This window comes from Eschrichtius robustus, chromosome 15 (assembly GCF_028021215.1).
Source record: "Eschrichtius robustus isolate mEscRob2 chromosome 15, mEscRob2.pri, whole genome shotgun sequence".
NCBI classification, from domain to species: domain Eukaryota; kingdom Metazoa; phylum Chordata; class Mammalia; order Artiodactyla; family Eschrichtiidae; genus Eschrichtius; species Eschrichtius robustus.
The window spans coordinates 60,683,125-60,710,877 of record NC_090838.1 but is presented as its reverse complement, the minus strand read 5'-3'; the positions used below and the strand labels follow the sequence as shown (position 1 = coordinate 60,710,877).

At 48.5% G+C, this 27,753-nt stretch overlaps 1 protein-coding gene across 1 annotated transcript; it reads left to right on the top strand.

Annotated features, from left to right (window-relative positions):
* Window positions 1-6,994: 6,994 nt before the first annotated feature.
* On the top strand, window positions 6,995-24,822 carry TGFA (transforming growth factor alpha). The gene is made up of 4 exons (XM_068564161.1): window positions 6,995-7,164; window positions 19,752-19,901; window positions 22,690-22,799; window positions 24,758-24,822. The coding sequence occupies exons 1-4, from the start codon at window positions 6,995-6,997 to the stop codon at window positions 24,763-24,765; spliced, it is 438 nt and encodes a 145-aa protein (XP_068420262.1). The 3' UTR covers window positions 24,766-24,822.
* Window positions 24,823-27,753: the final 2,931 nt, after the last annotated feature.

Genomic DNA, 27,753 nt, shown 5'->3' with positions numbered 1-27,753 from the left:
ATCTTTAGTTTCCTTTTCTCATCTGGAAAACAGAGAATAGTAATGCTTACCCCACAGGGTGGTTTGAGGTTTTAGGAGATAAAATGGTATCCGTGTTCTTAAGTGGAGATGAAGGTATGGGTAGGGTCTAAAGTCAGTTTAAGACCAGGGAAATGTGAAGATCAAATAGGGTCAAAAGTAGCCGGTGTTGGAAAAGATTGCTTAAAAAGTAGTAAATCTGTATTCAGAGATCATGTAATAGGAAAAATATATATCTTTTAAGTATAAGATTTACTCTCAGGAAATTGAGCATCTTGGGGTGGGGGATGGTAGTGAAAACAATAGTGCTACCCCCCCCCATCCGTGGAATGGGAAGAGGAATTGCAGGGCTACTTATCTTTCTCTCATCACTTAACTAAAACAAATGACCGCTCCCTCTTAAATGATGGTACTGTGAAGCCAAACTGCTTTCAAATTGCTTTATATCTATTATTTTTAAAGTATCCACTGTCCTTAGTTTTAATAGTGAATGAGTTGAATGATTATATTTATGTCATACCACCACCACACACATCCCAAATACAGCAAAATCGAATTCCCCTTGATTGGCCAGTAGGCCTTAAGAATAAGATGTGTTTTCCTACTCCTGTGAATGTAGCTGGGCTTACTCTTCTGCACTCTGCTGACTTCCACTGCTCGCTTGAAACTGCCCCCTTGTTCATCTGCCCCCTCACACAGCCTCAGGAAATGCCCTTATTAATTGTCTTCCTTTGTGGGACGTTCCTCTCTGTGGTAAAAGTCAGCAGTGTTGCCATGCTCGATACTGACAATGCTCTTCCTCGTTGGGATCATTTATAAAACTTCTAATAGTTCTTTTTCTCACTCCCCAAATGCCCAGGGAGACCAGGGTCCCTGCTCACCAGTCTCTGTCTGGAGAGGTGCCTGTGCTCTGTACCTTCCATTTCTCTAAGCCCTGGCTTAGCACTTCCGCCACCCAGGTGTTAAGCCTCTGTACTAGCCTTTCCTTCACACGCTGGCTAATTTTGCAGGTTCCTGCATTGCCTCATGTAAGCCTAGAATTCCATCGCTGTAAAATGGGCCCACTGACAGCCTAAAGCGAGCCTTCTCCATCCCAGAACTGAGCCTAGACGACTTTGTGACTCTAGCCTGGCCCTGGGAGCATCAGCGTGGATCTCAGATGCACTCAGGTCCACACGCTCCCCTCGCTTCACCGGGGCTGCTGACCAGCTCCCATCTTCTTTAAATTCATCTACCGCCTTTTCTCTTAGACATTCCAGAAGCATTAGTTGGCTTTCCCACTATAGCATCTGAAGAGAAAATACTTCATCCCAGGTCAAAAACCTGGCTGAACGTTCCTACTAAAAAGCCAGGTGTCACTCTTAAATTGTCAGAAAGTTAGCCATGATATTTGAGGAAGTAATGAAACAGCTATAAATGATGTAAGCTTTGCAACAGGCAAATGTGTTCGCAACTTCTGACACCTGGAGAAGAGAGTGAGAGTCGGCTCCTAGCGACCAGCCCAGCAGAAAGTCCAGTTAGGGCAGCTTTGAAAGGGGGTGATCACCTCAGTGGTGTGGACGCCGCTCCCAGGGGAGCAGGGCTGTCAGGAGGCGCTGTCCAGATGGCTGCCTCCCAGCCCTTCTGAACTGGAGAGACCCCTGCTGTGAATCGAATCTGTGGTTTCCGTGCCCCTCGATTGCTATTCCAGACCCTCTTCCTGTGAGTGGGGCGGGGGCTCCAGGCCCTATGAGTGGGTCTGTGGTCTCTGGGCAAAGCTTTCACAGCTTCTCGGGAGAACAGTGGTGTCTGCAAGACATGCGTTTGGTTAACAAGCCGGAGAGGCCTCTCGTAAATTTCAGAGCAACAGGAACTGAGCGCTTTGAAACTCCAGCTGCAGATGGGCTTGGTATGAGGTCTGTTCCGCAAACTAGAGCATTGGATTTTCCAGTCAGCCTGCGTGCTAATCAGACCTGGTGCCTGGAGGAGAGGAGGGCAGGGTCCCGAGCCCGGGGGAGGGGGCAGCCCGGTCCTCCCTTGCCTGGACTTCCGGGGGCCCCCCCTTGGAGGTTCCCTGTTGGCCTTTACTGCCTTCCTTTTCTAAATGAGGTGGGGTTTTTTCCATTTTAAGTGTCTAGGCCTCTCCTTCCTTCACTTTGATATTTCCTTGAGTTTTCAGAAAGAAGAGAAAGAAAAATTAGGAGGGGAAGAAAGTAGAGGAGGGTAAAGGAAGAATAGGGAGAGGCAGAGGAGGAGGAAAGGAGAGAGGCAGAGAGAGGCTTCCAGACTCATTCTCTGGGAAGATGCTGGGAGTTGGGGTGTTTCCTTATAAAGCTCATTGTTATTTAAGTTACTAGCAAATCCTCCACTTGTTGTGACCGCCTGCCCCGCCTGGATGTAAGACCAGCACCTGGCACGTAACCCACACTCAGAAAGTGGTGACTGTCTTCTCCCCTCCCAGCCTCCCCCAGAGTCCCTCTCCTCCAGAGCACCCCTGAAGCTTCTGGGAACATCAGTAGGACCGGTCTTGTCTGTGTGAGCTCAGCGCGCTGCAGTGTTGGGGTTTTCATTGCTGATTCTAGTGGTGTCTGAGGCAAACACCTTTAAAAGCCCTAAAACATGAAGAACCTAGTGGCAAGACGGGAATAAAGACACAGACCTACTAGAGAATGGACTTGAGGATTTGGGGAGGGGGAAGGGTAAGCTGTGACAAAGTAAGAGAGTGGCATGGACATATACACACTACCAAATGTAGAATAGATAGCTAGTGGGAAGCAGCCGCATAGCACAGGGAGATCAGCTCGGTGCTTTGTGTCCACCTAGAGGGGTGGGACAGGGAGGGTGGGAGGGAGACGCAAGAGGGAGGAGATATGGGAACATATGTATATGTATAACTGATTCACTTTGTTATATAGCAGAAACTAACACACCATTGTAAAGCAATTATACTCCAATAAAGATGTTAAAATAAATAAATGAATAAATAAATTCAAACTTAAACAGTCAAAAAATAAAAGCCCTAAAACAAGAGCAGTGCCTCCCCTGACCTGTGGGGAGCTTCGCACTCTGGACAGGGCTTTTAGGCACCTCAGCCCGTGAGGCTTGCCCAGCACCTCCAGGCACAGGAGCCTACACCTCCCACTGAGGTTGCAGCAAGCGCAGAGGGCCAGGATGTGGCCCACCTGCGGACTGTATTTGGTTCCCTCCTCCCCGTCCTCTTCCCCAGTGCAAACCGCATCCCCCCAAAGCCACTGAATGTGCTGTTGGAAACAGGACCCACCCTCACTATACACAATGAACTGCTCGGGGTTACGGATCAGGATGGCACCCAATGCAGAGTCTTGAACTAAATGCTCACTTTTAAGATGTTTGGGATTATATTAGGAGGACAAGCTTCTGTAACAGAATAGAAACAGGAAGTTTACATACGTGCAGGCAGGCAGCGTGTAGTTACATAGTTCTCCCTAAGTGGTGGATTAAAGATGGGTTTTATTCCCTAAGATGTTTTTTTATTCTACGTTGGCATTTACAAAAGGTTTCCGCAGTGATGTATCACTTTTGTAATCAGGAAAAAGGTGTTTAAAATAAACAGCCTTTTAGTCATCATGATCATTGACTAGCATCAAGCGCCCTTGGTCCCCTCAGCACCTGGCGTTGAGTGGGAACGGTGGGATTGTGGAGGAGTGGGAGCCCAAGCTCTAAGCATCAGACTCCCCACCTCACCCTGGTCTCTGATTGCAGGGAGCGAATCCAGCAGGCATCTGCTGCCATCACTGTGACCAGGGCAGGGAGTTTCCTCATTGCCTGGGCTCTTCGGCTCTTAGTGAGCTGTTGACCGACAGACGGTTTACATTGGCAGATAACTCTCTGTTGTCTTCGTGGAGGATGTCGTCCACCATAACACATGAAGTCCCCTTCAAAAGCAGCTGCAGAAGAGAAGTTGCTCTCTGACCTTAGACTTGGGCAAAGCTGAGCCTGTCCTGCAAGTGCAGAATAGGTGCATTTCTACTTAATGGACTGTGTACACCCTTGCTTAGACGGACGGCTAGGAGACACAGAGCTTCAGCACATGCACATGACAGTCTGACTTGTGTCTTCATATGTAACCTGATACCCTAGTTCTTTGCCCTTTTCAACCCCTGCCCTTATATTCCTTTGCTCTGCTCTGTCCTTCCCTTTCTCACTGCCTCTCTGTGTTTCTTCCTCTCTGCCCCACTCCCCTTCTCTCTCCCTTTCTCTCCATCTCTGTCTCTCCCTCCTTCCCTCTTTCCCTTCCTGTCTGTGTGTGTCTCCTCTGCCTCCTCCCCCCACCCAATTCTCCCTCTGTCCCTCCCTCTCTGTGTTTCTCTCTCTCTCTCTCTCTCTCTCTCTCTCTCACACACACACACACACACACACACACACTCACACACACACGTCTTTCCCATTGGCATCTCCTTTTTATGGTACCTATTTTTATAAAGCCTCCTCAAGTCGTTTATGAGATGAGGCAAAATATCCATAAATACAGGTTAAACGAGATCGTGGCATTGAGTCTACCCCTCCCCTGTCAGCAGCTCTGGAGAGTAGTGTTCCCAAAGACAGATCCTGAGTTTTCCTTTTAATGTATTTCTATTGACCTGACACTTGACCACAGAGAACCTCAGCAGATTCCAGGCTTTAGTATCACACAGGAGTTTGAAGAGCTGGAAGATGATCAGTTCCAACAAGGATCCCTTTCAGGATCCCTGTCATTTTACTTCTCTGAGAGGCCTTTTGTCTCTATCCTTTGTTTCCTCTGATACAAGCCTGTCTCTCAAACATTAGTGCACATCAGAATCACCTGTAGGGCAAATGGTACTGTATATCAATTCTACCTCAATAAACCCAACTTTTAAAAAATCACCTGGAGAGTTTGTCACATGGATTACTGGGCCCCACCCCAAGGACCCTAATTCCATAGTGTGTGGGGGGGGGTCTATGAACTTGGCCTTCTGGCAGGTTCTCGGGGGTGGTCCATAGACCACATTTTAAGAAGCCCGACTCTAAGCCCTCACAAGGGACTCCCGCTAGCCCCTTGGAGGTGGTTGTCTAAATGGCCTTCTGTAGAGCTTATCGAAAGCCTTTTTTAATGTCTGAATCAAATTAGATCCACTAATCTCCAGCCACTTCATCTCGCCATATTTACCCCTTGACGAGTTTAGTCAAGCACAGGGACACCGGTTATGTGAACTACAGCAGACCCTTCCAGCTTCAACTTACCATCCCAGTGTCCGCTGTCAGCGAGTGGCCAAGTCACTCATCAGCCGCCTGGGCCTGGGCCTCGCAGGTAGCTGTTATCAGCCAAGGCAGTCGGAACCCATGTCCTAGAGGCCCCTGCCGGACAGGGATGTGCTGCAGTCGGGAGCAGGGCCGGCCAGCAGCCCTGGGTCACCATCTCCACCCGGCTCTGCGCTTCTCTGCTTGTCCTCACACGTGAAAGTCACTATCTTTAGTAGCTGAAGGGCCCACCTGGACTTTTAGTTAGGCTGCACTGAACTTATGGAGGGAGGGGGAGATTATATACTAGAGTGGTCTTGTCACGTGTGGGGACCCATTAGCATAGTGGGGTTGTCAGTGATGATAACAGAGGAGCTAACAGCTGAGCGATAGGTACCAGACGATTTGCCGAGCACAGTACTTAACCTGCTTGGCCTCGCTCAGCCTCAGAGCCACGATGAGGCAGTGGACTCCGCATCTCACAGGGGCGGAAACTCAGCACCGCATCCAGGCGGCAGAGGCAGGACCCAGACCCGTGCCTCTCTGCCTCCTAAGCCCACGCTCATAACCTCTGCGTGCCCTCTCGCCTCCTGCATCATGGACTCTGCTGTATTTTTAGCCTCTGCTTTTTCCACCGGAATTACGAGGTTTCCAAAATTATGATTCTTCTGGAAGCAATAGAGAGACAGCAACGTGAGTTGACTATTTCGTGGTGGTCAAAAATCCCACAATATGAAATTGGGGCTTAATTCACTCAAAGAGCAAGAGCTCCAAGCACATATTTTTTCCCCAAAAAATACTTGAGAAAGACCCACTCCCCAAATGCCCAAAACACAAAATATAAGAGGACCCCCTGAAAGATGCAACAGAAACATCTGTCATGCCATCTTGAAATTGCTATCTACTATGTCTCAAGGGTTATTTGGACAAAACAAGGCTTTTGGAGTCTAATAAAATAAATCCAAAGTGATACCCTTTGGGCTGGCCATTAGGTCATGTGTGGTTCATTACAGGCTTCCAGCTGGCCTGAGAGGTTTGGTGATGCCCCAATCCCTTGAGAGTTACAGGTGCCAGGGCTCTGAGTGGACCCGACTCTGCTGCCTCTCCCTCCCCATCAAGGCTTTCCCAGTACTGCCTGTGCCGCTCCTGGGTGGACTTCTATGCATTAAGTCATCTTCACGGCGTGATCACGCCTAATCCTACCACCCCAGAGAGGCCCTACCACCGTGTTCATGCAAATCCTTCCCAGACTTCTTGACATCTAAATTTCTGTTTGTTTGTTTGTTTGTTTGTTTAAATAGAATCATACTATACAGACCACACTGGAAATGCACTAGTTCACTTACAGTCATATATCATGAACATCTTTTTGCATCATTATTCTTCCTCAGCATCAATTTAATGGCTTTAAAGTACTCTTTTGTGCCTTTCTTCAGTTTCCTGCCTTTAAAGTAGATTTTTATGAAGGCTATCTTTTAAAAAATCATCACTATCACTTTGGAAAAGTAAAATTAGGTCATTCTTGGGGAACAGGCTTTAAAAGTAAAATTGCTCTGGTGTCTCTGAATTACACTGAGTCTTTTGGGGAGATTGTTTTGTTTTCGACAAAGTTAAGTAATAAGTAAAGCCCCACTGGAAAGCTCACAATGCAGGCATCTCTGGTCCTGTACTGGCTGTTAGAAAGTTAGAGCTGAAGAGGAGGTAGAGACCAGAAACCCCAGCTATCCAGGCTCCCTCTCCGGTGGGGTGGACCCGTGGGATGTCTTGCTATGCCTTGGATCTGAGCCGAATGTCTTTTCTCTCCCCAGCAGACCCGCCCGTGGCCGCAGCTGTGGTGTCCCATTTTAATGACTGCCCAGCTTCCCACAGTCAGTTCTGCTTCCATGGAACCTGCAGGTTTTTGGTGCAGGAGGACAAGCCAGCATGTGTGTAAGTGTCCCCTGGGGTTCTGGGGTGCTGGGGCTGCAGACGCGCCAGCAACCCATTAAAAGAGCACTTCCCTCCAGAAGCCATGCCAGAGGCCCCTGAGAGCCTTGGAGCCGACGTGTTAGAGAATCAGAACAGCGGGCTAAGGGACACCTGCTTCAAACCCAGCTGGTTAAAAATCCAGGTTCCAGAGCCCTGGCCCAGAGCCACTGAGGCAGAACTCCTAGAGTTTAGAGCCTGGGTATCTGCATTTTTAACAAGCACCTCTGGTGGCTCCTGGGTTCAACAAAGTCTGAAAATTCCTGGATTCACGTTTTTTTACTTTTTTTTTTTTTTAATTAAAGTATAACTGATTTACAATGTTGTGCTAGTTTCAGGTGTACAACAAAGCGATTCAGTTATTTCTATATATTTTTTTATATAAAGAATATATTCTTTTTCAGGTTCTTTGACATTATAGGTTATCACCAGATAGTGAATATAGTTCCCTGTGCTCTACAGTAGGACCTTGTTGTTTATTTTTTATATAGTAGTGCATATCTGTTAATCCCAAACTCCTAATTTTGGTTCAAGTTTAATTCACTACTTAGAATTTCTGGAGGGCAAGGCACTTGGTTGGATCCCTTTGAATAGCTGGAGTCTCTTAAGGTGAGGTCTCTGCCCTCATCCAGCTAATAAAATAAGCCAGAAGTGCCCGCAGAGGGTTGGGGTACGTGAGTGGTAACAGAGCAAAGCAACTTGGAAATAAAGATGCAGGCCGGGGCGTGGCATTTGCCACCACAGGCTGAGCATGAGCCCCCGGGGGCTGCTTCTGAAAACATAGCTGAGCCCCACCGCAATCCCCTGAATCAGAATCTCCAGGCATGGGACCCAGGGGTCACATTAGTTAAGAGCCACTAGTGATTGCCATGGTCAGCCCGACTGGGCAAGAAAGGCCCATAAGGAAAGCTTCCCGGAGCAGGTATCGGGGTTTGGCTGGTGGGGAGAGCAGAGAGGTTGCTCCAGGCCTGGAGTGTTGGGGGACCTGCCGTTACAGTCAGTGAGGCCACAGTAGGGAGGAGACAAGATTGGAGATGAATTGGAAGCCAGAGCCTGTTGGAAGTGAGCCTTTATTCTCTAGGCAGTGGGAGCCGTGCCAGTCATGGGAAGGGGTGTTGTAGGGAAGTAAATCTGTGCGTGGTGGAGTACTGTTAGGTGGCCCTATAGTCAGCCTTGGCACTGTTGACTTTTGGGGCTGGGTAACCCCTTGCTGTGGGAGCTCACCTGTGTAATGAAGGGCGTTCGCAACCCTGGCCTCTACCCACTAGGTGCCAGTAGCACCACCTCCCCCCAACAGTCGTGACAATCAAAAATGTCTCCAGACATTGCCAAATGTCCCCCAGGATCGGGGGTGGGGGGGTTTGGGGGCAGAGGAAGAATTGCCTCCACCCCCATTAAGAACCAGCCATGTCTATGAAGTTGCCATTTTTATAGGCCAAAAACGGTTAAAAGTCAGCAATTTCATATGATCCAAACTAATAATACCAGTAAATAATACTAAATGTTAATAAAAGCCAGCATTTATTGAGCTTTGCTTCATGCCAGGCATCGTTCTAAGCATGATCCATGTGTAAATTCATGTAATCCTCAAGATGATCCCGTGAGGTGGGCACAGAGAAGTTGTGCCCAGATCACATAGCAGAGCTCACATTCAGACCCAGCCTGTCTGGCTCCTAAAACTGCATTCTTAACCATGATGCTTAAGGGTATCGGATGAGTAGCCCAGGAGAGGCTGGGGACCGGGAAAGCCTGCCACAGTAAGTGGTGGTGGGTAGGGCTTTCCTCTTCCTGAGGTGCAGCTGTGTGAGCCTGGGCAGGCCCCTCGGGTTGCCTCTGAAGCCTGGAGAGGCACACTGGCCACCTTCCTCCTGGGAGGCCTGGGTGAGGCCCCCAGGCCACGTCTGCAGAGCCAAGAGCCCTCCCCACCCCTAAATACAAAGCACAATGATGACAATAGTCGTCCTCATTCATGATGATCATTCTTATTAAAATACACATAGGAGCCTCTGGGAGGCTGATGGGATTTTTTTTTTTTTGATTGGATTATTTTTGATCGTAGCCTGGTCATTATGGAAAAACACTGGCCCTGAAGGAAGGGTGGCTTCTCGGCCTAGATCTCAGGAAGCCTACCAGTGCAGCAGGCGGAAGGCCCTCTCCCCTCCAGCGGTGCCCGGTGCGGGGACCTCAGGCTGCCCCGGGCCGTGCGATGGGAGGGATCTTCTTTGGAGAGAGAGAGGGGAGTTCTGATCAAAAGTGTGTCAGAAGTTCAGTTTTTCCACCAGATCAGGGACTGTTGTAAACTCTGAGAGCTGGAAGCCTTGAGCCTGGGTCGGCAGGTAACCTTACCTGTGGCCGAGCCCCCTTCGGCTGGCGGAAGCCTTCTGAGAGCAGGGGGTGGTGGCTCCCTTGTTCTGCTCAGTCTAGGTCCCAAGCCCCGCTCGTGGCTCAGGGAGATGGCTGTCCATCACATTTACACACCATTACGTGCTGGTGGTCGGGAAGACCGGCTGTCTCTCTCCCCACTCACCCTATAACTATTACTGTTAATAATAATAGTCAGCTCTCTGTAAAAGCTGTAACTGTGTGCCGGGCCCGGCTCCCAGCACTCCACATACAGTGACTCATGGAGTCCTACCATCCTCCCAGCTTCCCTCTCAAGTAGAGATTCTTGCCCTTATTGTGTAAATGAGAAAACTGAGGCTCAGAGAAGTTAGGCGACTTGCCCGGAGCCCCAGAGCCCATAAATGGTGGAGCTGGGGTTCAGTCCCATCAATTCCAACCCCGAAACCCATGTTCTCAGCTGTTGCCCCTGAGGGCACTCTGTCTCAGCCTCACAGAGTTCACCTCAAATAGCTCTGATTTCCAGGAAAGGTGTTGGCACCTTCCCCCTGCAGGTAAAGCTTCCTCCAGAGAAAGGTCAGGGTCATTCCTACACTCGTTACCCTCAGCACAGACTCTCAATGAATCCTTCCCGTGGGCCGAAGGCAGGGTCTACAGAATCAGCGGAGACTGTGTGGGAAAGCTGACCGTCTGTGGGGAGGCATGGCCACGTGAGCCTTTACCGCCTCTTTACCTCAGTTTCCCCGCTGGATCTTGGCGGCCCAGGGGTGGTATTCAGCCCACAGGCGTGTTTCATACCGCGTTAGATGAGTCTGCCTTGTTCTTTGGTGGTTTTAATTAGCTGTCCACATTTTGGAAGTCAGGTTTTACATCTCCAGGCAGACGCCCAGCTTCTCTGGAACACAGCCTGCCCCCTCCAGTTCCCCGGTTTCCACCTCTTCCTGCCGCTCCCCAACACTGAAGCCAAAGTCGGTCCCCAGTCGTCCTGTTGCCTGCTCTGTTCTGCTCACACCAGCCTGCTTTGCTCTGCTCACTTCTGCCGCCACATGAGCTTGTAAGCTCAGTGAGGGCAGGACCACGCCTTATACCTTTTTGTATTTACAGTACGTAGAAGAATGTTCTAATTCATTAATTCCCACCAGACCAAAAACTGTGAGTCCATGCAGAGGAAGCAAAACGTGCTGTCCCCACTCATAGAACCACCCCAGCTTTAGGGAGCTGATACACTCATCCTTGTCAATAAAACTGACATACCTTGAACTGACATACACGGCCTTACAGGAAACCCACAGGGGCCCAAGATTATAGTCCGAAAAGAGGGAGCTCTTTCTAAAATACTGTCATTCTTAAGCTTTGTTTTCCATAAGAACAATAGTCCTTAGGTTTCCAGAGAACTAAAATGACATCTCACACTAAAATATGAGATAAGGAAAAAAAGTTAAAACAAATAACTAGTCAGAAATCACCAAAGGCAGTCACACTAAAATATGAGATAAGGAAAAAAAGTTAAAGCAAATAACTACTCAGAAATCACCAAAGGTAGTGAACATTATCCTGAAACATTTATGCTTCAGATGAACCCTAGATTGTATCTTTGGTCTCCCTTTAATAAATCCCTGCTAGGAGCCAACCACTTCAGAAAACAAATAGGGAAAGAATTTCCAAAGGTAGTAAGCAAAACCATAGAAATGCAAGGTTAGGACTCAAACACCGTTTTTTTCCCTGAGGCAGATTCTGCAAACCTTTGGTCTGCTGCCTGCAGAAACCTTCAAACAAAGGAAAACAGTTGAAGGAAGCCACCCAGGTGACAGGTTTTCAGGGTTCCAGTGTTGGCAGCCAGTGACAACTCATCAAAGTGTCTCACCTATCCAAAAAATGCCCCTCGGTGACTGAACTCCCTGACTTTCCCACAGCAAAGTGTGAAAGCACATTGCTGTCAGCCAAGGAAAACATTCCACCTGGCTCTGGCCACAGTACATTCCAGTGGGATCTGAACAGAGTCAAACACCCAGAGAGGGGTGACCGCCTTCAGTGCGCAAGCAGACTGCCTGTGTGACCAAGAACACGCCTCCCGAGAGATCAGGATTGGGAGTGGTTTTCTTGTTGGTGCTTGAGCCACTTTATGTAGATCTACTATCATCTCAATAACCAGCAGGTGGTGGGGTGTAGGGGTAAGACGTTAGGACATCACCCACCCACGAGTCTGGAGGAAGTGCACTCCCTCTCTCTACCCCCAGAGGAAGCAGGTACTGAGGGTCACACAGCAGGCAGGATAACGCAGCAGTTAAAGGCATGGATTTGGACATCAGACAGATCTGAGTGACTTAGCACCGTCAAGCCTCAGTTTCTTTGTGTATAAAATGGAGAGATTAGTACTTCTCAGGATTGTAATGAGGACCCAGTGACCATAATGCATGCAGAGCTTTTGCTGTCCAAGACAGGAGCCACTAGCCATGTGTGGCTATTTAATTTATTTAATTAATTAAAATTTAGTTTTTCACAGAAGTAGAGCCACGGATGTAGGAAACAAACTTATGGTTACCAGGGGATACGGGGGAGAGGGATAAATGAGTAGATTGGGATTGACATATACGTACTACTTGATTTATAAAATAGACAGCTAATAAGAACCTGCTGTATAGCACAGGGAACTCTACTCAATAGACTGTAATGGCCTATATGGGAAAAGAATCTAAAAAAAAAAGAGTGGGTATATGTATATGTATAACTGATTCACTTTGCTGTACACCTGAAACTAACACATCATTGTAAATCAACTATACTGCAATAAAATTTTTTTTTCAGTCTCACTAGCCACATTTCAAGTACTCAGTACCTCTAGGCAGCTAGTGGCTGCTGTATTAGACAGCACACATACAGACACTATTTCCATCATTGCAGAAAGTTCTTCTTAAATTTATTTTTTTATTGAAGTATAGTTGGTTTACAATGTTGTGTTAATTTCTGCTGTACAGCAAGGTGACTCAGTTATACATATATATACATTCTTTTTTATATTCTTTTCCATTATGGTTTATCCCCGGATACTGACTATAGTTCCCTGTGCTATACAGTAGGACCTTGTTGTTTATTCTATGTGTAATAGTTTGCATCTACTAACCCCAAACTCCCAATCCATCTGTCCCCCACTCCCCATCCCCCTTGGCAATAGACAAGTCTGTTCTCTATGTCTGTGAGTCTGTTTCTGTTTCATAGATAGGTTCATTTGTGCCATATTTTAGATTCCACATATAAGTGATATCATATGGTATTTGCCTTCTCTTTCTGACTTACTTCACTTAGTATGATAATCTCTAGTTGCATCCATGTTGCTGCAAATGGCTTGTTTTGTTCTTTTTCATGGCTGAGTAGTATCCCATTGTATATATGTACCACATCTTTATCCATTCATCTGTCGAATCATCACGGAAAGTTCTATTAGCACATTAGAGAATATTGAAGCCCAGTTCCTAGCAGAGCATAAGAACAGCCATCATCAGCACGATCACCATTGTAAACAGCACATTCTTACCATCACCACAGCTGAAGGATCCAAGTCCTGCTGAAGAAGCAGTGAAATTTGGGTAGACCATGGAACCTAGGGCTGTACGAAGAGGAAGCCCCTACTCCCTCCAGCCCACTCCTCCCAAGCGCCCCAAGCAGAGAGGTTCTAGGACTTGTAAATCCAGTTCTTGAAGCCAAAAATGGGTAAACCCAATACAGGTGTCCTGCGACTCAAGTGGCCCCACTCCCACCCCAGCCCTATGGATTTTCTCCGTGTTAAAGGCAAGTTGGTATAAACGTTTTTCTAAAACCATGGTCCCTGGCCCTTGCTCACCTTGGTTCTTGGCCCCCATATTAAAAACTTTATCTCGGGACCTGTGCCAAAAGGCGTGGCTAAAAATCAGAGCACTAGCCTCCTGCCAGAGAGTACACCATTGTTTATGAAGACAGTGTGTCTCAAGAGCCTTGAAAATGCTCCCATTCTTTTATTTACATTTTTGGCACTCGTACAACCCTTCCTTTGTGTCAGGCACTTCACAAGATGTTAACTCATTTAATGCTCATAACTCTATGAGGTAAGTTTTATTACTATCAGGTTTTAAGGATGCAGAATGAGTGCCACAGAGAGGTTGAGTAACTTGCTCAAGATCACACAGGCATTACGTGGAGAATGGGATTCAAACGAATGAAAGTTTGGCTCCAAAGTCTGTACCATGTTGTGCCCACTTGCGGGATCCTATCCTGAGGAAGTAATCTCAAATGCAAACAAAATGTGTACACAAAGATAATCCCCTGGCATTGCTTATGATATCAAAATTGGATACAGCCTAAACGGTAAGGGTTCAGTGAAGCAAATCATGTATAAATTACTTTACAACCATTTTAAACAACTTCTGCAGTTTTCTAATGACATAGTAAAATGGTGAAGAGATGTTAAATGAGAAATTGATGCAAAATCGTATTTTTTTAAAATCTTAACTATGTTTAAAACTACATAGAAGTAGTCCAGAAAAACTCCTTGTCAATCAGACTGCCATTTGAGGTGGTAGGGTGTGCAACAATGTGGACTTTTCTTTTCTTTGTCTTTCTTTTCTATTATATTGTGATGTATGTTCTTTCCAATTTGCTTAGAAACATTCTTTCTCTAGTTGGAGAACATTTTCCTTAAGAAAAAAAAAACAAAACACTTATAAGAGCGCAGCTCTACATGCATTATCCTATTTCTTTAAAATGTTAAAAGGCACTGTGAACCAGGTACAAAAACGATTTAGGGGAAAAACTGAGCAACTGGACAGGACTAGAAGGTGGGAAAGCCCTCAGCAGAGGAGAAAGAAAGGCCTATCATTGATCATTTAATTCTTGTTAAAATGAGGAGGCCTAAGCCACAAAGTTTGCTCCTAAGAAAAGCACCAAAGCAACCTCCAAACTGAATCAGTAACAAAAATGAGAAGGTCTCAGGGACCCGCCTGGCTGGAGCCCATTGCCTTTCATCTTCAGCCACGATGGCTCCTGCAGATCAGACAAGCTCCTTGCCCCTCCTGTGCTACACTCTTTCCTTGCTTTCTTATGTACTTCTTTCTTTTTTATTCTTATCTGGGGGAAACAGCCTACATGTGATTCCAGAGCCTCATTTTCAGAATTATGAAGACAAAATCAGCGTTCCAGAGTCTTGTGTTTGACGATATCCACTCTGGACAGATAAAATTGAATGGTCAAATGTTATAAGAAAATGTTCAGGCTTACACACGTGCCACTCCCCTTCGTGATAGAAAGATTCCTATTTTGCTCAGATTCCTTTCTTAAACAGAGGTGCCACATCTCCCATTTCTCCTGCACCTGAATGAGAGGGCCCACTGTACAGCTCCCACCCTGGGGAGATGCCCAGAGAGAGATGGGGAAAGAGAGGAAGGAGAAGAGGGAGGGGCAGATTTTGAATTGTTGGTTCTTGATTCTGTGTCCTTAAATGACCTTGTACCTCAGTGGTTCTCAGGCCTGGTCACACATTCGAGTCACTTGGGTGCCCAGACCAACTGGATGGGCATCTCCAAGGGTATGACCCTGGCCCCGGCAGTCTCCAAAGCTTCCCAGGTGATTCTAATGTACAGCCAGGTGGGAAGCAGTGCCTACCTGAGGTAGAGACAGCAGCTGAGTCAAGCGTGATTCGTTTGTGACCAGGTGAGGTGACTTTTCCCCTCATTGTGTGACTCATGCTAAAATAATTGCGTAATTAAGTCTAATATTAGTAGAAGCTTGGGAAATTTTTTTTAAAATGTATGTCACCAAACCTTTTCTTGCTCCCCACCCCAGTAAAGATCAACTGAGAAGCATCCCTGTATTACAATCGATTGGGGAGAAGAAAGGACCTCCCTCCACCCCAAGGCCAGAAAGTCTAAATTGTGTTCTCAACTTTGGCTGCCCATTGGAATCATCTGGGAGCTTTAAAAATGCTGATGCCCAGGCCTTACCCCCACGGATTCTGATTTAGTTGGTCTGGGCTGTGGCCTGGACATCAGGATTTTTTCAAGCTCCCCAGGCCATTCCAATGGGCAGCCAGAGTTGATTTCACTGGTAAACCTTCACGGTGGCTTTCAACTCGGGCTTCATCAGAATACCCTCGGCCTTTTCTTTAAGACACCCGGGCCCCATTTTCAGAGAGATTTTGATCTGGGAGGTCCTGGGAGAAGCTCAAGTATCTGGACCACAGGCTGTTCTGCCTCCCAGCTGCAGTTGGGCTGCTTGGTGCTAAGACTTGCTCTTCTTGGAGCTCACCTAGGCCCTGACCTGGAGTCTCGTGTATTAGGCAGCAACCCAGGTGCTCCCCATGCCTCACTGGGGAAGTTTTCATTCAGAAGCAAGCTGAGCTCCCTAACTCAATGAGACTGGGGTTTGAGTGTTTACAGCTGTGACGCTAAGGGGACAGAGGCATTCTTTTTGGCATGAAGACATTCCTAATGGGAAAGACCTCTGCCGGGGCAGTACTGAGGCCAGGCTGGTTGTAAAGGGCCCAGGACACACATGGCAGGAAGAACATGGAAAGTCAGCAAAATGTGAACCAGCCTAGGGGATTATCTTCCCTAGTGAGTTAAGACAGCACTGTTTGGGGGCATCTTTGCAACTTGCTACACCCACAGCAGGAAGACCTCTTTATGGGGGCCACCCCTCTTCCTTTTTGCTGTGCAGTTTGTGAGTTTGCCATTGAATCACTATCCCAGAGTAGCATCTTCCGGATTAATTTGCATTACCCCAGAAAGGTCTCCTTCACAGTTGAGATCCTTAGGTTTTTAACTCCCGAGAATCTGCCCACCCCCATCTGTAAAACAAGGTAAATAGCAGCTCAGACCTCACACGCGGTAGTCATTGTTGGGATTAACAGAGATAATTCATGTAGGAGTTTAGCATAGCCTTCATTGATAAGATAATGTAATTAGCACTAAGCTCCCATTATTTTATTTAAATGGGATTTCTTAAGAGTCCCCAGCATTGATGTGTTAACTCATAGGGTTTCCAGAACCTAGCAGTTGAGGAGATGTTAGAATCCTCCTCTCCCAGGGCCTGCAGGTTGGAGTAGGAACATCTCTAGCTGGGTGAAATTGCCTCCTGGGGTGCTCTTCCTATAGCCTGGACCTTTCACGAAGAGCTGTGCAAATCCTCATCACACTACCCTCCCCTAGGAGGAAGCAGACTAACACCCAGCTACAGAGAAGTCTCATTAGCCAATTGACTGCAACTCCTGGTTAGACATCTAACGATCCATCCCAAAGCCCAGGCTCCCCAACCCTCTTCTGTTCTATGGTTCACCAGAGTTTTTGTAGAGCTAGGTCTTGCCTGCAGGAGCCTGGAGGCTGGCCTAAAGTGAGGCTGGTGGGAGAGGCAGTCAGAGAGGTGGGCATAGTCCTAAGGGCCTTCAGAGAAGGAGAGGCTAGGGAGATCCATAGAAAGGGCTATGGAAAATGGATGGATGGATGACTGGGCGAATGAATGAGTGAGTCTTTAAATTATATCTTCTTGGAGAATGTGGTCTTTGAGATGGAGTTTGAGGAAGAAAGTGAGGAATAATATTCCAGGCAGAGAAGGTGGCAGGAGCTGAGGTGGGCAAGGGGAAGGTAGTCATTCATTCATTCACAGGCCAACGTGTCCTGAGTGCCTATGTGCTGGGCACTAGTTTAGTTGACATTGGGGGTGGGGGTGCTTCTTGGGTTGGCTGAAACCTAGGTGACTGGAGATAAAGTAGAGGGGGTGGATTAGGGTCCTGCAGATAAGGGGTGTTGGATACCAAATGGAGGAAGCCCGCAACCCAGGTGGGAGCCATCCGGGTGCAGGGTGAATATTCAGGATGGGTTGGAGGGAGGGACCCTTTGCAGGATTTGCTGTAGACACCCCCAGCTTCAATTTGTGCATGACCTGTGCCTGTTGCTTATCGCCTCTCAGTCTCAAGTTCAGTCCACCGTCAGCTTCCCCCTAGTGGGAAGGGGCCAGCGCCTTGTTTTCTCCCCAGCCTACAGGGTGAGCTGTTTCCTGAATCTGCCCTCAAAATGATTTTGTTATTAAGACCAAACAAAAGCAAACTTGCCCCTGTTTCCTAGCCCCCAGTCATCGCCCTCCTAGCCAAAGTCTGTGAGAGTCTGTGTTCTTATTCACACTTCTGTGGTCCAGATCCTTTTTCCAACAAGGTCTTCTTGCCAGAGCTCCTGCATCTTCTTTCCCTCTGGAGCCTGCTCTCTCCTCCTCGGGTCTGTAGAGAACTCTACATGGCATTTTCCATCCCGGTTGGCCCTCCCCAGCTTCCTTACTAACGGAAGACTGCAAACCCTTTGCACCCTTGTGGAACCTAAAACCTCAAATCTCCTTTACACTTTCAAGATTGGAGGCTAAACCAAAAGCCAGATTTAATCAAGAGCTGAATCTGCGGCACTCTCATCACAATCCCCAGATAGTATGCAGGGCCAGCAGCCCTGCTGAGTGAGCGAGAACCCAGACCCTGGGGTCAGCAGACCTGGGAATGGATTTCTCTCTCTTCCCTGGCAGGGTGGGCCCAGGCAAGTGACTTGGCTTTTCTGTGCAAAGACTAAATGAGAAAACCTGTGTCAAATGTAAACTAACCTCTAACAGAAAAGCAAGTTCAGACAAAAGAATTCAAACTAAAGAATACCTTTAAAGGAGGTACGTAACAGTTGGGCTTTGGGATAAAGAGCACCAATGAGAGACTTTTCCATTAAGCAGCATTAAAGACAGAAGCTATATGTTCTGGTATCCCAGGTTGTAGCCTTAAGCAGCCATTTTTGCAGTATCTCCTGTTTGCCATAACCTTAAACCCATACAGTACCTGAAAATGATTAAATTTGTGCTAGCATTGAGCAAAACCTGTACTCCAGGAAAATGCACTATATTTGTCCTGTGACTCCTTCTGGCACGTGGGGTCTGGCAGCCCAGGAGCCCAGGTTTAAGGGAATCACAAATGCAACGCCCCTGGGACTGGCCCTGCACAAGAGCGGGCATACCAGGACCCTTAATCCCCCTTCATTTTCCTTGCTCTTCCAAGGCCTTTTAATCTAAAAGTGAAGGTGACAGTCTGGCTATTTCATCAAAAGGTAGACTCTTTAAAAAAAAAAAGTTTAACTATCATTGTCGTGTCTGAAGGGCGGTGGGGAGGGACAAGAACCTTTAAATCCAGTGTGCTGTTTGGTGCAAGACTGCTCCTCAAGGAAGTCCCCTGTGGGAAGGAAGCTATCCCACCTGAGAAGGCAGTGGTGATCAAACATTTTCATTACAATAAAAAAGTCACCCCAGACAAAGGGACTTGTGTGTAAGCTAAGTATCTTCTACTGAGAAGAATCATAAGCTTGGCGGGGAAAAAAAAGGGCCTGCATCAGAAAATGACCATCGCTTGCTTATGCCTAGAACATGTCCTGAGGAATCACCATGCAAGAACCCCTTGTAACCCCAGCTAGAATCTGGGTGGGGGGAGTTTAGCATAGGTGAGAGCTACGTGAAAGAAGCAGCTTCAGCCGTCAGCTCTTAGGAGGAGGCCGCTACTGAAATGATTGACACCAAAGAGTCTCTGAATAGTAGCAATACAAGTAATACTACCACCTTGTGTTGGTATGGCCCTTTACAGGCTACATGCATGTTCATAAACATGCATCGTTTTGTGCCATTACTAATCCTCTAGCGGAGAGAGGCCAGCTGTTATTACCAGATAGCGGTGCTGGCCTCTAGTCCAGTACATGCCCCACCTGATAAATGTCTGCGGAACTAATTAAACTTGATGAAGAAGATAAAAAAAGCAAACCACAGTCTTTGTCTCCTGCTGGTTTAGCATGTTGTCTTTCTCTCATCACTAGGAATTCTGAATACACACATTTAGTTTAAAAATAACCTGGATTTTTATGAACTGCCAAAATGAGCTTCGTGTCTCGGACACACTTGCCGCCCTCCTCACTCCCCCGGGATTTGGCACGGTTACCGTAATAACGAAGTGCCTCAGCAGCACCTTCCCCTCAGATGATAAGCTGGTGAGTTATCCCTTGCTCTCCAAACAAGAGGAGCCTGTGCAGGGGAGTAGGAGCAATTTTGCTGATGCCTTTGCCTCCAGTAGCAAAGGCTGGAGGGGCCCCTTTGGGCTTTTCCCCTCCGGCCCAGCCTTCCTGGGGAGTGGGGAGAATGAGCCTTCTGCCTGGAAAGCACGCTGATGTTCCTATCTCCCTCAGCTGCCACTCTGGGTACGTCGGTGCACGCTGTGAACACGCGGACCTCCTGGCCGTGGTGGCCGCCAGCCAGAAGAAGCAGGCCATTACTGCCTTGGTGGTGGTCTCCATCGTGGCCCTGACTGTCCTCATCATCACGTGTGTGCTGATACAGTGAGTCTTTGCTACCCCTGAGGCCAGGACCCCCCCACCTGCAGGCCCTCCCGGGGCCATAACAGGGCCACCTCGACGGTTTACTGCTGTGATGTCTGATTAGTGTTAGCAAAGCAAAGAGGAACGTTGGCGACAGCCAAGCTGTGTGAAAGGCACACATCCTGGGAGGTCCCCGGCACGCATCCTGGGAGGTGCCCCGTTGGAAGCAGAGCCAAAGGTGCTGTCTCTCTGCTGTGGGCTTGGAGCCTTCACCATTGTGATGGGGATGTGCAGGGGGTCCAGAGGGAACTAGAAACGGCTCCCAGCCTCCCGTGGGCAGTAGCGGCCTCGCTTCCTCTCCACAGAAGGCACTTCGCGAATCCTAAAGCCACTGTTGCTGTTATGACAGGCCTCCCCCTTTCTCTACTTCTCTGCCCTCTTCCTCCTCCTCCGAAACTCAGTCTCCGCCTGACATCTTCCAGGAAGCCTTCCTGAGCCCTAGCCCTAGACTGAGCCCTTTTCCGAGTGTTTCTTAGCCTCCTTTGCTTGCCCATATCTCCCGATTGGACTGCTCTGCAAAGGGAGAGGCCCTAGGGCTGTATTTCCAGCATCTGGCCGGATTTATTCCCAGGAAGTATCTGGAGACCTCTAAGTCACAGAGCAAGCCCTCAGAGTATGCTACCTAATTGGACACACACAAGAAATCGACAGACCGGCCAAAGGCTGCGGTTAGCTCAGCGTAGAGTAGCTCATGGTGGAAACAGTAAGGCCCCTCTAGCCAGGCCTGGAGGAAGCAGTGCATGTTCCCGCAGGAAGCCAGACTTGAGCCCTCTGGGGTTGCCTGGGTTTTGGACAGATAAATAAGAGTCTCCGTCCCGTTTGTTTATTGGCTGTTGCTGTTGGAGCGTCTAAAGCACACGCTCCTGGTTCTGGGAATGCACGGGGTGCCCCTAGAGCCCCAGCTTGTTGACCTCCTGGATCAAGCCAGTGTTAAGGGTGAGGGATGAGGTCTCAGCTGGGCTGTTCTGCTCCCATGTGTCCTGGGAAAACATGTTTGCAGGTGGTCGACATGTTTTCAGGCTGGGGCATAGCTCAGGTTCTGCTACTCGTGAAGACCCCCGGGGGAGCAGGCGCAACCTAATGCCCACCAGCCTCGATTCTCATGGCCGGCTGGCGACGTGGGGGCGCCCGTCACTCCCACAGTCCTGTTTCTGTGGCCAGGAGGGTCCCAGAGCCGTAGGAGCAAGAGTCGGTGCCCACGTGGGCCTCCCCAGGGGGAGAGAAAAGCTAATTTTGCCATATTCTCTGAAGACAGAAACAACCTAGGGTACCTCTCTGATTCCCAGGGAGGAATTCCCAGGGAGGCAGCCATCCCATCTCTCCTCTGTCCTTTCCAAGTCCATCCTTGCCAGAGATCAAGTTCAGAATCCCTGAGAGACCAAGCCCCCTCCAGACTGCTGGTTGCCGGGGCACGGGGTCCCTTCTGAGTGGCAGAGTTGGTTGGGACCAGCTCATCCCATGCCAGAGGGATCTAGAGGCCTTGATCTCACTGCCCTGGGCCATTCCTGTCTGGGTAGTGACTGGGGCAAGCCCTCCTGGCTAGGTGACAGCAAGACAGCAGTCACTGATAGATCTGGAGTCCAGGCCTAGGTCCCTCCCGCATTGGGTGAGCTGGTCTCAACCCAGACTCTGTGGCTCAGGAGGGACCCGGGCCCGGGAGACTGCTCTGGCCACCCATGGCAGAAGCAGCTTGGGCAGAAATGTCGCAGGGTCCCTTCTCAGCTCTGCTGCCCAAAGATTCAAGGGCTCTAGTAACCTTCCTGGGGCAGTGCCGAGAGAGAGGGGCTGGGGTGGGGATCATGAAATGTCACCAGGCTCCAACAGGGAAGCACAGCAACAGGCTTGTTTCCTCATCTGTTGCCAGGCTCATGTCAGCCAGGAGACCCCTCCCAGCCCCAGACACTGAATGCATACGTTACATATACCTTAGGGTTAGAATGAGTGGAAACAGTCCTCCGTGGTATCCCAAGGGAAACAACCATCAGTGTCTGTAGGTAATTAATGTCTTAGTGCTTTCTTTTCTGCCCTTCTCTTGGGTTCTCTGGTTCTTTTTTCGTGCTAACTCTGCAGACCGTTCATTCCTACCCACAGAGGGAGGCCAGAGCATTCATGGTCCTGATGCTTTAGGACTCCAGGTTTTGGGTTCACTGAGAGGTCGAGTTTGCCACGACTAGAGAATGTTAGTCCTCAGAAAAAGATTCGAAGCCACGGAGATGCATGATTTATTCTTTCATTCCTTCCGTGGGTCCATTGCAGCCCACCCACAGTCCCAGCTTTTCTGCTGGCAATTCCTGATGGATGACCCCGTCCCTAGCCCTCCCAGCCCTGGCTAGCCTGAAGTGGCGGCTTTGGCCCAGTCATGACAGTGGTTCTGAGGCTGCTCCCGCATTTCTGGAGTTACCCAACTGCTGCTTTATGGAGCAAGCAGCCGGTGGGGGACCGGTCCCCTCTATCAGCTGGAGCCAGGTACCTGCCTGCCAGGTTACCCTGCCAGCCCAGAGCAGAGCAGCCGAATGGGGCTGGTCCTCTGGGGTGGCCAACAGGTCCTCTCACAGGTGGCCAGCTCCTGCCCCAAAGGCCACCACCCTGCAAAACCCTCAGCCCCCTGCTGTGTCTGTCCCTCTGGAGGCACCATGGGAAGGCTGGGTTAGAGCCCAGAGCTGCCCGGCAGGCCCCTCGGGCAGACGCTGCACCAGCTGGGCACCCCTGCCAGGCTCCTGCCAAAACCGTGTTCTCTGCACCTTTGCAGCTGCTGCCAGGTCCGAAAACACTGTGAATGGTGCCGGGCCCTCATCTGCCGGCACGAGAAGCCCAGTGCCCTCCTGAAGGGAAGGACTGCTTGCTGCCACTCAGAAACAGGTAAGAGGGCTGCCTCAAGGAAAGGCCTTTTTCCCTCGGGAGACACTATTGGGTAGAGAAAAGGATCACCTTCTCCAGGTCAGGGCAGAAGTTCTTGGAGGATGAAGCAGAAAGAAGGAAGAAAAAGAAGAGGATATTCATCCTACCGAGTCAGGTTTAGTTTATTCTAATGTGTGTTTTACTCAGAAGGGAGCTCTTTTATCCTTACTGGTGACTGTGTGACCCTTAACAAGTCACTTAACCTCTCTGAGCCTTGGTTTTCTTGTTAAAAAGATGTTGTGCAAATTGAATAAGTACTGATATAAAGTACCTAGTGTGTCACAGACTGTAGACATGCGACAGATGTTCATTCTCTTTCCCTTGAGAAATCATCTCCCCTTTCCCATCTGTGAAATTAGAGATTTGGCCTGTAGAAGGTCTTGAAGGACTCTAAACTCTTAGAATCCTGTGATCTTCATTCAGTTTACCATTGTTGCTTGAATATTTTCTCCAACATCCACGAAAAAGATTGGACATCTGGATATGAAGCCAAACTCACATCTCAGGAACCCTCATCCAAGCATCCCTTGCTCAGGGCTCCTTCAGTCAAATAGCAAATATATCCAGACAGGCTCTGAAAAGTCTCACATGAACAAGTTTCTGGAACGCTGGGTTGACCCACAAAGCCCGTCAGAAACTTAGAGTTCCTTTTTAGGAAGTAGTGGATCAGGAGACAATCACCCCAGACTCGTCCACCTGGGGGTGTCCTTCTCTAGTAAACAGTCAGCATTCCAGACGAGATCGGGCGCGTTCAGGGTGGTATGGCCGTAGCACAGTCAGCATTCCAGAAAGCTCACGGTTGCATGGAGAAGACAGGAAGAAAAACGCCTGGGAAGCTGGAACGCTGCCGTGTTCATTAGGCCTCCTGGTGATCTGACCTGGAGGGAACTGAAGGCCCTGGAGCGCCGTTCACTTGGTCTTCATTTCAAGAGCCATAATAATTGTGCATGAGCAGCTCTTTTGATTTAGGAAGGTGCTGATTCATTAATCCTCACGATAGCCTTAAGGAGGAGGGTGTGGGTAAACTGAGTCTGCCAAAGGCCTGCGTGGGTGCCTCCCTGAGTCCCTGGGGGAGCTAGGATGAGACCCAAGTCCTCTGAAGGCCCCACTCACATCTCCTCCACTACCTCAGGGGACCATCCATTGAGCTAATGAAGATAAATATTTTTGTTTTGTCTTTTAGCACCAATAGGAAAATTGTGTATGCCTTTTTAAGGAAATTTATAGTAGATTTTGTGCCATCAGTCTGCTCCTTGGCAGAGTCATTTAGGATAGAGTAAATTTCTTGTTAATGTCACTTCTTCCCTACCCACATTTGAGAGAATGTTAGCGTTGAACCTGGGGATGGATCTGACCTTCCAGAGATGGCCACCAAGGCTGCCGCCCCTCTCCTTGAGTTGACAGGTACCTTCCCACCTCCAGAGGAACCATGGGAGGGACCAGAGCAGGAAGATGTCCAGGCTGGGCTGGACTCAGGAGCTGCTGGGGAATGGGTACACGCTGCCTCCCCGTGACAGGCACAGAGGATACCCTCAGGGCCCACCCATTGAGCAACAAGGGGGTCCATTCTTATATAGCCTCGGGGGAAGCCATTCTGCTGCCAGACCCTGACCAGCTCATGAGCTGCCCACTAAGCCGCCCCTGATGAGGGAACTGGCCGCGGAGGGGGTTGAATCACCTCCAGTTGAATGAAGGCCCTCATGACAGCGTGCATCCCCATTCTCTTGTTTCCTTTGGCGCGAAAGCGCAGTTTCAGGAGCTGCTGCCCCTGAGGTTGAACCAGCAGAAGGTGAACTTGTCTGCCCAAGAGAACCTGGTGGCTTCGGCTGGTGCATCCCCAAGTTTCTGTCCCAAGCCAGTTTTCCCAGCCTGACTGGGGTCTGGCCCACAGAGCTTAACCTGTTTTTCCTTCCTTCCAGTGGTCTGAAGAGCCCAGAGGGGGAATTCTGCCAGATGGCCTGTGGCAGCCTGAGAAAGAAAGGACTTCTTGAGGATGGCACGGCGAGGGCTGCCTGGGATGGGCCAGCAGACCTTTCCTGCTCTGCCTGCCCTCGCCTCTGTGGGCTTTTTGTCTTTTGTGGGCCTTCATTCAAAACTCTGTCCACAACTCTGTCTGCTTGGGGTTATCCAGTGTGACCTGGAGAAGAAATCAGTGGACCACAGTCTAAAGACTGGTCAGAAATGAACGGCATGGGCTGGACCTCCTGTTTACCTAATGAGGTGTGTGCATTGGCATCTGCGTCCAGGTGTGTGTAGGTGTGTTCTGCCAGTCACGGATGCCAGGCTGTGCTTTTTTTTATGGGCCCATCTCCCCACAGCAGTCTCCATCCTGCCTGACACTGGAGATTCCTATAGTTGTTACATTTTTTTTCTTACCGCTTATGGGGGAAGAAGGTGGAAAAAGGCATAACTGCTTTTTGCTACGTGAAGATACCAGTGTAAGAGGAGCCATGTCTGTCCTCTGTCCACAAAACCCTCAACCAGCCCGATATCTTCCACAGACACATGATGTTGAAGACCTTCCCGAACTGTTGCCACCCTCAGAGATAACTTCTTATTTATTAGATGGATGATGATGTTATTTTAAATCTCTTAAGTCAATGTAAAAAGCGCAAAACGCTTTCAGACGTCTGCATTAATGATGTATGTATTGCTGGCCAAAAAGTTAGACTGATTAGAAATGTCTGGTCTCTTTGGAACAGCTAAAGCTTGGGAAAAACCACCAGGATAGGTGGAGGTGGAAGCAGAGGATGAGTTGCTGATGGGAGCAAAGATTGGGGTTCAGAGGTCACGCCATTTAATACACAAAACTAGTAAATGCCCCAGGATACATTCCTGTTGAAAAGTTAGCAAATCTAGCAGTGGAGATCTGGCATCTTGTCAAGGAAGAGGAAGAATGCCTGTGTGTGCCTCTACATGGGGGAAACACAGACTACCCCGCTCTGTTATTAAACATACTAACTGTCTAGTGGGCCCTCTGAGAATCTGTTTAGAAATAGAACATTAGCAGAGGGCCGCGGGCATTTGGGGCTGCGTCCATGAAGGGGGACCAGTCACTTATTTTCCATGTTGCTACTCGGTTGATTTGTTGTTTTATTTTGAAAGGGAGAAATTGAACTTTCCTATTTATTTTTAAGCGTTAGGAGAAATATTCCAGTGACCTTTTTTTTCTTTTCCATCCAGGATGCCGTTTTTTGTTTTTTTGTAACAAAAACTCTAACAAGTCACCTCCACCGTGTGGGTCTCACTTTTCCCTCAGGGAAGGAGAAATTGTTCTCCTGGGTACTTTCCAACCCAGTGGGTCTGCCTGTAGGAAATTCCAGTTCCCTCCAACTGCACGGTGGGAGCTCATCCCTGGGAATTGTCATTAAAATTTGGAAACGGGAAAACAATGAAATAACATGTAGACTCCATATGTGAGGGAACTCTTATTCACTAATATTTGAAAAAATGGAAGATTTCTACCTATTAACCCTTCAGTGCCTGTAGCACCTCAACATCGTGAAAGGGACCTTTAAAATATGTCAAGTTGGCTTGACATTCCTACCGGGTCATTTTGTCCTCCTCGAATTCTTCTGCCCCAGTATGTCTACCTAAGTGAATTTTCTCTGTATTTCTTACAGTTGAGACAATTATATGACACGTGTCTTAATTCTGGCACTTTTACTGAATGATGCAGCACCCAAAGCGCCCGTAGCAGAAATGGGATCCGTTCGCCAGCAGTGTAACTGACACAGCTCCCGGGTCTTAGTCATAAAAGAAAGTACGCCTAAGTTTGCATTCCTTAGGCTGGTCCTACAGCAGCAGATCTGTGGGCTGAGGCTTGACCATAGGAGACCAATGCAGTTGCCACTGGTTTGTGGACCCCAGTTTGCACTCACTTTTCTTATCGGGCTCTCCTGAAGGTCTGATTCCAGTTCAGAGAGACTAATGAAAGTGGGGTAGCATCACGTGTTTTTAACTTGAGATCACATTTTTACTTTAGCACAATCTTGACTCCGTCTTTTAGAGCCTATTTGCGGTCTGGTTGCCTTTAAAGAGTATGAACTGATGCTGAGAATGTCTTGTGGGGCTTTGTTCACCTACTGAGTCGAAGGATCAGTGTCCAGTCTTTAGGTGTCCAAGAGCCTTTGCAGAGGGGTGAGAATATAAGGATGGAAGCAGAGAGGGAACCTTCTTTGTTCCCTGTGGGGACCTCATATTTAGGGTCTGTGAATGCTCCAGTCCAGCAAGTCACGGCTGCCGGTGCCCCCTTCCTTGTGCCTGTACAACCATGCAGTGAGTGGGCTCAAATGTGTGCCATCCTAGACGTGCCTCTCAAAACAGTCCTCTGTAAACCAGCAGGTCTGAAGAGAGTTGGAAGCAGAGGTGGGGTCAAGGCAGGCCTGGTTGGACCTTTGTCCATGCTCCAGGATATGAGAACCTTGCTTCTTTAGTGATTTCTCTCTTAGAAATCAGATGGCCAACAAGCATTGGATTCCTATGCCATTAATGGCATTGGTACTTCTTTGGTTAGCTGTAAAAACGCCCCCTTTTCAGGTTAAAAATCATCTCCTAATCCATCTCCGTAGGTTCCCCATGTTTCCTTGCTTTTTAGAAAGCCAAGTTCATTATGATCAGGGAATCATTCCCAAGATCTGACCTGGTAAGCAACCACACACCTGGGGGCGGGGAACACAGCCGTTTCCAATGTCTGTCTCAGGAGAAATGTAAAGCCCCCATTTTAAAAAAAAAAAGGGAGGGGGTGCTTCCAAATCTTTTGTGGGGCCTGGATTTTCCCACTGCTCTACAGGCTGTGACTTCTTTAAGCATACTGGCGGGAAACGTCTTCTGCTAATGAAAGGAGAGACAGCAGCCAATCCTGATCTGGAGGACACATCTGGATACACGTGTAACCAAGCAAGATATGAGTTTG

Coding starts and splice junctions, on each gene's coding strand:
- TGFA (XM_068564161.1), top strand. CDS start 6,995: ATGTCTTGCTATGCCTTGGATCTGAGCCGAATGTCTTTTCTCTCCCCA. Junction 7,165..19,751: donor GAGGACAAGCCAGCATGTGT/GTAAGTGTCCCC, acceptor TATCTCCCTCAG/CTGCCACTCTGGGTACGTCG. Junction 19,902..22,689: donor ATCACGTGTGTGCTGATACA/GTGAGTCTTTGC, acceptor GCACCTTTGCAG/CTGCTGCCAGGTCCGAAAAC.